This window comes from Rhea americana, unplaced genomic scaffold (genome assembly GCF_003343005.1).
Source record: "Rhea americana isolate MKP2758 unplaced genomic scaffold, rheAme1 scaffold_293, whole genome shotgun sequence".
NCBI classification, from domain to species: Eukaryota; Metazoa; Chordata; class Aves; order Rheiformes; family Rheidae; genus Rhea; species Rhea americana.
In genome coordinates this window covers 57,197-67,271 of record NW_028186416.1, presented here as the reverse complement: position 1 = coordinate 67,271, position 10,075 = coordinate 57,197, and the positions used below count along the sequence as shown (strand labels likewise).

The following is a 10,075-nucleotide window of genomic DNA, read 5'->3' as shown; positions in this document are numbered from 1 at the left end:
CATACAGAGGCTTTAGGGTGACCCTAAGGTTTTGCCACCAGTGCAATCACACAGTGTAACACTAGGCAAGACTCTATATTCTGTTTCACCTTTGCCCTTTGTATGTAATAGAAACTGAAATGCTCTAGTAGGGCAAGGTTTGCAAAGCAATGTGTATGTAAAAAAGCGTTTTTGCAGTTTTGCTATAGGACTTGCAAATTTAGACTCAAAAATCACAACAAAGAAGGGGAATATGAAGATCAGGCAAACTGAATTATGCTCAGCAAGCATTACCTTTCTGCTAATGCACTGTGTTTTCGGTGCATTTTATATTAGCAGACCTGTTTTTTATCCCTTCTTCAGACATTCTGCTCATTTTCTACATTTGCTTGCTTTCCAAATGTAACTGGTGGCACAACTTTATTTCATTCATGATTGTATTTTCTTAAATCAACTAGGGGTGAGTATGCAGCAAAACAAATCCCAAAGCATCCCCTCATAAGGAAATATGCCATGTCCTGATGTCAGGAGGTTATATTTAGAATAATTCCCTTTTTCTAGGTTCAGAATAYTGTGATTCCTTTTCTGACAAGCTGAGGCTAAGAAACAGGTGAATCTTACAGGGAAAAAAAAAAAAAGCCAAACTGTCAACGTTTGCTCCAGTAAGGCAAATGCCCTTTTGAGTCCCAACATGTTTTCTCTTTTCTTGAAAATGTCTATAAGCACGTTTTTGATCATAAGATTGGAATACGTCAYGACAGTGCACTCAAATATGCATTGCATTAATATTGTTGCCAGAAGCCATCTTACAGCCATCATCAGACATATTGGAGCCCCTTGAAAGCTTTCTGTGGGATTGGAAGTCATCCAACCAGGGAAAAGAAAAGCCACCATGTGATTTGGATGGCCAATTCCACAGGAAAAATACATATAAATGAATGGCAAGCACTCAAAGTGGTAGTTAGGGTGAGTAGCTTGCAAGCAAATTGGTGGCTGAGAACTATTAAAGTTCATAAAGTATTTGGCAAATGAAATTTTAAAAGACAGATTTAAAATAATCCATAAAAAGAAAGCAAGCTAATTTTACAGGAAGAATTGCCTGTGTCAAACAGTGCAGCTAGATGTAATAGAGATCACTAGAATATGAATTACCCATTCTAACGTAGATGCAACATGATACTCACCTTGTGCTGCAAAATGGCACTCTTAGATATCATTAGTTTTGTAAGAATCCTGAAGTGTTCGAGATCTGACAATTTCTCTGCTATGTAGTGGAGTGATTGATATATTTTAATATTCCCGATTGGTAAAATATTGGAAGAAATCAAACAGCAGTGCTGAGTACCCTGCAATTTGGGGCTTGCACCATATTTCCAGTATTCATACAGAATGTGTTCATGTGTTTTGCTGGTTGTGCATTTTCTACTTCACCACTACTCACTTGAAAAGGCTGCTAGATTTACATTTCAAATGATTTCAAACTTCTAAGGAAGTGGGGCCATTTTGCATTTTGCTTTTCACAAATACACTGCCCATTTCAGCAAAGTTGCCTTCTTTCATTGCTGGTACTTGACTTTTTTCTTGTGATTTCCCCTTTAAATCTGGAGTTCAGACTAACCACTGCCTAAAAATCTTTCTCAGTTCAAATTCAAATCCTGGAAGCGTTAAAAGGAATATGCAGTTGTCAACTCATTAGGCAGAAGTAGTGCTAGCTTTYTGGGCTTGTGCTATAGTTCATGCTTTAAAGGAAGCTAATTTCAAAGGCAGCTTGCAGTGTTAATGCATGAGAAGGTGTGGACACAGGCACACACAGGTGACAGACTGCCTGAAGGGAAGGCGAGGAGATGAATAATCTCCAGGCACTGCAACAGTCCTCCCCAACAGGAAAAATTGGAAGAGACAGATGAAACGATGAAAAATGAAGGGATCAGCAAAAATCAAACCCAAACTAAACAAACCCAGCATGGCTCCTTTGGCTGTTTGTGCCATATGGCTACCTGAGTTCTCCCTGAGCTCACTTACATACAATTCAGTTAACCGACAAAAAAAACAAAAAACAAAAAACCCTCCTGTATAGTACAAGATTAGGATCTATTGTTAAATCTGCCTGCAAATATGAAGATGTTTTCTTAAAAGGAAGTACTGATGCAAGAGAGCCTAGCAGATTGCATCACAGGAAGCATGACATCTCCAGCCACAAATTGTTAGTGCTCCTAAATATGGGGCTTTAAGGGCTTAAAAGAATTATTTCCTTAACTGATTTGGAGAATGACAGCTGTGGGTAATATTTGTCTGAATAAAGAATAAAATTATGATTTTTATATGAGAAAACTTACTCTGTAATTTGGCTGAACCTATTTTTAAAACTGGAATGAGTGACGCATTGACTTATTTTAAAATGTCATCAGAACATGTTCAGAGGGCTCATTGCTATAACCCTGTAATGACTGAACCYGAGCAGTCATTCCACTGAATGATTAAATGTGGCTATTTGTACATCACTTCATTTTTTTTTGAACATACGTTGAAACTCTTCATGCAGGACATCAACACTTTTGCTTACATATTTTTCTGYGCCAGCATCAGATCTCTCCTAGAGAAATTTAAGGCTATGTTTCATTTCATGAATGTGCTTGTCAAACCTCTGTTATGCCAGCAGGATAACAGAGAAGCTGAATACATTTTAGGATTAATCAATATGAAGGTTTTTTTGCAATAGCAGACCATTGAGAAACATGCCAGAAATTCCAGTTGTAGAATATTAAAAAATATTAGAATATTGAAAGTTACAGACTATTCAGCTGCCAAAACATACACAATAATTGCTTGCTGGTGTCTGTCTCTATTCTCTTTTGTGTATTGTGTATTCTTCCTTAGAATATTGACAAATATTTTCCAGTTTTACAAGTATTGTCCATGACTTTACAGCCTTGACAGGACTGCAGAAGAGAACCGAAGAACTGCTTTGTTCTCTGACGGATAGATCTTAAAAAAATATCTACCTTCAACAGTTGAGAGAGCAGAGACAATGAGCTTGTCACCTTTGGTATTACTTGTGATAGGCAAAGTTGCAGGGGGTATAATGACCACGCAGGTCTCATGCAAACTGAGGTCACTACGGCATGAAATCAGCATTCCCGGGAGGCTCCGGGAAGAATTGTGTATTCTGGTATCACTTGTTTTCTGTTATGACCATTTCTATCTTCTGTTAACATTCTTCTGAGATGAGCCCTTTTTATTATAAACCCTTATTCCATATGTCAGCATTTTCAATATAGCCAAAATACCCTATCACACCCCTGTTTATTTCAATCTTCTCTCTGCATAAAGACACTACTAACTGACTTTCCAGAAAAAGAYAGGAAAGAGTTGATGATTAATATCATCATATGCCTGGACAGTATCTGGGAGCACTCATCAGGTCAATAGCATAATGCAGATCAAAGTCCGTAAGGTACTTTGTAAATAAAATACAAGGAATACAAAATAAAGGGAAGATGAAGAAGGGTTTCACTTAACTTTTTCACAATATTCAATAATATTTGCCAATGGAAATTCAAAGGAAAGRACAAGTGAGGGGTCCAATCTAAGGCAGGACTTGCTGGGTGTCCTACAGACCCAGTCTCAGACCCCTGAGGGTGACCAGATACCTCACTGCAGCRCTTGGCTTTGTACAGGCTGGCACTTGTCATTTCATCTGTAATCTCTATCTTTTTCAGAAGTATCTTGCAGGTCCTAGAATTTTAAGTCAGTTTGCTTGATGACTGTATGTACAACCTCCGCTTTCCATACAGTTTTCYTCTGTAGTAATGCACTGTAATGGCAATTTAATCATTTAACTCACCTTAGTAACAAAAATCCTCAGAGGCATGTAGGAAGTAGATTTAGGAACTCAGGGTCATTTTTATACAAAAGACAGTAGGCTTCTGAGATCTCTAGATTTAAAGCAATCAGGCTTCCAGCACTGTTCAGACACTTTAGTTCCACACTGCTTAAGAAGATGTTTGGGGAAAAATATTAAAACAGTTGCTTTTCACTTTTGTATTCTCTCCATTATCTGGTTTAACACAGAAAGGGAAATTTCATGCCTGGGGATGGCTGTCTGTGAAAGGCTCTTATATTTTAGAGGCAATTCTTTCAGATAAAATTCAAATGAATAAAAGCTTTTTCATACGAAAAATTCAGGTAAATGAACCACAACTACCTAGTAGCACTCGGTCAGTATGATTACTAACACAACCCAAAGAAGCACATGTCCTCACAGTACCTACACAAGATGGATTAGCTTTGCAGCTGGCTAGGAAAAAGTAAGTGTCGAGTCAAAATGACCCTTCCTTGTTTTTACATATATGGGTTGCTTTCCCTTCCTCAAAAAGATGAGAGAAGGCAGATTAAATGGTAACTGGTGTATTGGGGTGTTCTGAGCCAGCAGGCTACAAAGTTAATAAGCAGCTTTTTAGGGCATGGTGACCCATGGGAATCAGCAGTGTAACATTTCTTTTATAAACGTTCTATTTGGATGGAAATCACAATGCCTCTACTGTAATATAAATCCAGGAACATGAGGCAGAGTCTTGCCTCTGGCTTTTTGGGGCCACCACGCTCCCCTGAAGCTTGTATCTATTCTCTGTTTTGTTTACTTACATCCTTACCTTTGGTCACTCTCCAGCTGAACTTGAATGCTTTCTTCCCTCATTTAAGGAGTAGCTGTTCTTTTCTAGGTTTATGCAGAAAAATGAGCACAGACATTTGCCATGATCTTTTCTGCATTAATATGTCCTGATGCCCATAGCAAAGGTGAGWGCTTATGTAATATATCTATTTCTGTTTCCCCCGAGATTCCTTTCAGTAGAAAATGCAGAACGGGCTCTGAGAATCCTTGCCACTTAAGACAGTGCTAGCACAATCACATTAAGTCTTGAAAGGGGCTAACTGTTAGCATAAGGAACTAATAAGCTGGGGTTCATTGGGAGGGTATGAAGTTAAAAATTGTCTCCTCAGAGGTCATCTCTTCCATTGTATGAAGTTCATGCTGGATAACAAGAAAATGAGCAGCCTGGGACATAGTAAAGTTTTAGTTTTCTTTAAGTTAGTTGCTGCGCTCTTGTGAGAGGTACTTGCTCCTATTCATATTTTAAGAGGCAAATCTCCTTCAGAACAGCACTCCAAGATGAGTCTGTTCACTAGAGAATGTAACTGCTCCTTGTGACTCACAGGTTTCATTTGAGTCTCCAAACTGCCAGCAGGCTGAGAAGTGACACTAGATCTGAGAATCTTAGAACCAGGGAGGAGATAGCTACAAAGATGGTGCAGAACAAACAGATTCTCTGTGCTTGTTGTTCGGTGAAAAATGAAGAAGATTATATTTGACATAACCTTGTTTTACACCAAAAACTTATGATGAGTGCGGTCAAAAAGTGGCTGTCACCCTGATTTACTTTATTAAAGCTACGTGAAGAAATAAAAACAAAATAGATGATCCAAGGTCACTGTGTATTCTTTTTTCAACAGTTGAATTTCATCTAGAGGAAAACAGCTAGGACAAATTCATGTCTGGTACAAGCAGATGTGTTCTCTTAGAAATAAATGCACCCGCTTATGCCGTGTCTGCGTTAGGTTTGTTAGTGTGCTTTTATGAAATTTGGCAAGTGTAATGCAATCTGTTAATATCTGAAGGTGGGAGTGTTCTGGGAGTTGTCTGAAAGGCTTGCAAGACTAGATCTGATCATATCCACCCACACTAATTAGCACATTACRTAAAGTACAACAAGTTTCTCTTTGCAAACACTGGAATCACTTGCCCAGGCACTTTCTGTGATTCTAGAACTACAGGGATGAACTCTGCCACTTTTTAACCTTAACAGAACAACGGATGGGGAGGGCTTATTTCCCTGTTTCAGGGCTCGCGCCTTTTCTTCATCCTGCAAAAAATACACCATCAGCAGAGATACAGCTGAAAGTATCTTTTTGAAGTTTACCAGGGTGCACCCAAGGAACATGATTTTTTAAATCAAAAACACAAAATCAAATATCGAAGATGAGAAATCAGATTTACTTACAAAGGAAGCCTTCTACTCTTCCCTTTCTCTTCCCATCCTGCCTTATTAATTCTGAAAGTGAATTGCTATGAAACACCAGCCTCTGAAATATCTGGAACTGAAAAATCCTTCTATTTAAATATAGACTCTCTCTCCTTATATCAGGACAACATATGCCCCATAATAGCTAAAATTTTTCTACCATTCCAGTTTAAAGATAGGCAGCAGAAATCTCCCATATAAAAATTCTAATAAGGGGTCGTCTTCTACTCCACAGATTAGAACAAATAAAACCTGAAGAGCTTAGCCAATTTCTTAAGAAGCTGCTGCGGGAATTCCTCCTGCAGCTTCTCCTAGATTCCTCCAGCAGGATAATAAATATATACCCCTGATTTAGATTTATTCCAGATCCCTTGTATGACATCTGGCTTCAAGATGGTGGCACTGAAAAGTGCAGTAATGACATAGGAATACAGAAGGGGGGAAAAGAAAAACAGTTTAGTGCAGTGGAAAGCAGGAGGCAGTGGAGAGAGCAAGGAAAGCCAAAATTAAAATAAGTCAAAGGGCGGCGGAAATTCCTTTGAAAAAGCCTTAGGCTTTCAATGTAGACAAAGCTTGTCTGCATTTGCAGCAGTTCAAGATTACCCAGTATCAATCGTATGTGAGAGGGGACAGTAGACCTCAGCGGGCATCTATCAAAAAAAGCCTTCAGATGTATCCAGCAAAACTTGCAAGCAGTTCACTTGGGTGTAGAGCATTCTATCTCACAACACTCACAAGAGAAGAAATTCTCTTACCCAACTCTTCCTTACTATCTAAAAAGCCAAGCCAATGTTTTCCTCATTATTTTCTGTTTGCTGCATACCTCTCCCCCACTGTGACTGCTATTTGACCTGCTGTCCGCTCGGAGACCCTGAGGGAAAGGGAAGTGTGTGTGTACGAGGGGGGTGAGACAGACCACGGAGTCTCAGCTAAGTTCTGGCTCAGTCTGTATTAATTAGAAAGAAATCAACAGCACTTAGTAGGTAAGACAACCTCTGCAGACMGGGAGCATCTTTTATGCAGTTCAGGAAAACAGCAGTTTCATGAGAGGGCAGCATATGGGGATTAGCGGGGAGTTTGTTTCATTGTGTGCATTGTTTTTTTACCTCTGCATTGCCTTAGGATGTCATTAATGAATGGAATAGCAACATAAAGGTTTGATTTAAGAGGGACACTGTGGGGTGCCATCTTTCACCAACTCTGTTTGCTCTTGCATCTACAAGCCTGGCATGCCTGACTGTGGTTAATGAGAAAACAGAAAGGCTTAGAGTGCTTAAGGGGAGGTAGGTATAATCATCCCTTCCCCTCCCAAGTGGCTCTTGATATTTATGGTACCTTTAGTATTCCTGGCAGATCCTGGAAGGGCTCTCCCCTCACTGTAGTTTTGTTTTCAGTGAACTAGCTTTCTTCTCAAATAATAAAGCTGAAAGCATCTATTAGGCTGGGCGTCAAAATCAGAGATCAAAGTTTCTTTTCATCCTCTTCAGAGAGTCTCAAGACATCTAGGAATTCAAAACAAAACTCCATTGTAAGAAACCTTTTCAAAGCTGGCACAGTACTGAAGCTTGCATGTTCTGCACTCAGAGGGAAAGCACTGGTCCAGGTAGGAGAGCTCCTCAAAATACCCATGCAGGCAGAGGGGCTTGCATCAATGGCACCCTTTGCATTATCCGTTTCGTGAACTGCCCCAAAAGACTGACTTGCAGCAAGGATCAGACCCTTCAGATTTTAACATGCACATCATTGCATCTAAGTAGTTGGTCCCCATTCTACAGGGCAGAACCAAAGAAGAATCTCAAATGTAGCTCACAGCTTTTCTCCTAGAACTCAGATCTCTTCTAGGAAAAGATATGTTTTAGAATATGGATTTTTTTCTCTTCTATATTTTTGCATAAAACCTTTTGGTTTATAAACAAAYACAGCTTTTACCTTCTATGTCATATTCCATTTGAATTTGCTGGCCATTTGACAAACATTAAGGTAGTTAGACTTACAACTTTTGAGGTAGGGAAACACTAGAAGTATCTGCTTTRCATGTCAGGGTGCACTGAGATTAGGCGACTTGTCCAAGGTCACACAGAACATCTATGGAAAAGCTCGAAATTCAAGTCAGGAAATCTAACTTCACTCCTTTACTTTAACCACATGGCTTTCCTTGAGGCACTTCATTGGGGTGTTCTCCCACCACACTTGCTACTTGCCTGTATTGCAATTATATTAATTCCTCTTTTAGTAGTGTTCCAATAATGTTTCAATTACATTGCTCTGCCTTGTGCTGCACACTGCATCTGGCACAGGAATGCAGTGTTACTCCTGCTAGGCTGTCAAAGAGAGTATATCATTACAAAAATAAATAATGTCTAGCTGCTTCTGGCATTTCAGTCCAAGTAGTATTTATCACTTTTGGCTGATCAGTGCCTGATTTGATACCCCTAAAAAACAACGGGTATATTCCCAGTTGTATTCAACGTGCATTTAATCAGGTCTTTGCTAACTGTGCTTGCAAACTTCACATTTCATGAGCACTAGAGTGCTGTCTCTTCTATTTTTAGAGCATTATCCCACTTATTTCACTGTGCGGATTGATGCAATGGATTTTCTTCTGTGTGAATTATGTCAGTGAATGTGTGTTTGTGAAAGCAGGCTCTAGATTTAGTTCATCTCCAATCTGATGCCTACATGTGTGGCAATCTAGAGAGTAATGCTAAAATATATATATATAAATATATATATATATTTCATCATAAATGAACAAAAATATTCAGAAAGACAATTAAATTTCATATATGAGTTCAGTACGAGAAGGAATCTTCCACGATTCAAACTGCAGGCTCTTCTGACTGAGCATGCCCATCCGGCCTTCACAGGTACAGTCAGCTCTCTGGGACCCGGCACCGTTCTTCCACGCAGAAGGCCTGGTGGCCTTTATTAAAGAAAACAGCAGTTTGTTCCTTCCCTATGACATGAGTTGGGAACAGCTTCATCAGCATATGTAAAGCATGATCAGTCAGTGAAGGAAGCTTCCACCAAATGTCCATAATTTGTCATTCTTCAAAGTAATTTTTCCCATTCGAAAAGCAAGAATGAAATCAGAATCAGTTTGTAATCGCAGTTCCTCTGGAGAGATGGATAAAATTCAGGATGTGATATGCTGCTCTCAGCTGAAACAGCCTATACATATTTTATAAACAAAAATTACATCTTAAAACTGTGAGTAGCTTTAACAATGGACTCTAAAGAATTAAACATCATATAAACATTTCACACTTTTTGTTTTTCTTTCCAAGGGTCCATAGTCTGGTCATTCAGTCCTGTGCAAAGGTCATGTTACTATGGTTATGACCTGCAAGAAATGTGTTGCCTTAGAGCAGCACAAGTCACATGAACAGGCTAAAAGCCAAGACGGTTGATTCACAGTCTTGACAGGATTCTCGTGCTTATGTTGGTTTCACGGAGGAATAGTCTTTGCACCATCAAGTCTATGTTCGTCCTTTGAAAGTGTTCATGCAGGTGTAGCTTCCAGAAAACTTGTGGATTTCTTCAAGTGCTGACTGAGGGAGAATGCTGCAGGAAAAGCAGAAAGAAAATAAGTAGAACAAACCTTTTAGTTTATTCTAATAAGAGGACGTGTAAGTATGCATGTGTGTACACATACATACATACGCACACATACTGGCATGATCAGCTAGCTCGTGAAAGCATGCAGACAAAACACCTGTCAGTATCTCTCAGAGCCTGCTGTGAGAAGACCCAAAGGAAGAAAGTTGTATCATTCACTCTTTCTAAACAGAAACAATTATCAAAAAAGGTCTGTAAAGTCTGGAACTTGGAAGACACTATCATCTTCTATGTTCTATGGTTAGCTTCCCATCTATTTGTCCTAGGCACGCGGCTTCCTTATAATAACATATGGATACAGATCTAATGTCCTGTCAGCTGCTGCAATGGAAAACAAATGATTAATTTTCATAATTAACGAGAAGGAGAATTGCCCTTTTCTAGTCTTTGGAATTTCT

At 39.2% G+C, this 10,075-nt stretch overlaps 1 protein-coding gene across 2 annotated transcripts in view; it reads right to left on the bottom strand.

Moving 5' to 3' along the window:
- Positions 1 to 5,397: 5,397 nt before the first annotated feature.
- Positions 5,398 to 10,075, bottom strand: part of DHRS3 (dehydrogenase/reductase 3) — a 40,708-nt gene continuing 36,030 nt past the window's right edge. For both annotated transcript variants that reach the window (XM_085309152.1, XM_085309151.1), the window contains one exon: positions 5,398 to 9,623. In XM_085309152.1, the coding sequence (XP_085165278.1) occupies positions 9,539 to 9,623 (85 nt within the window). In that variant the 3' untranslated portion in view covers positions 5,398 to 9,538. The remainder of the gene's footprint in view (positions 9,624 to 10,075) is intronic.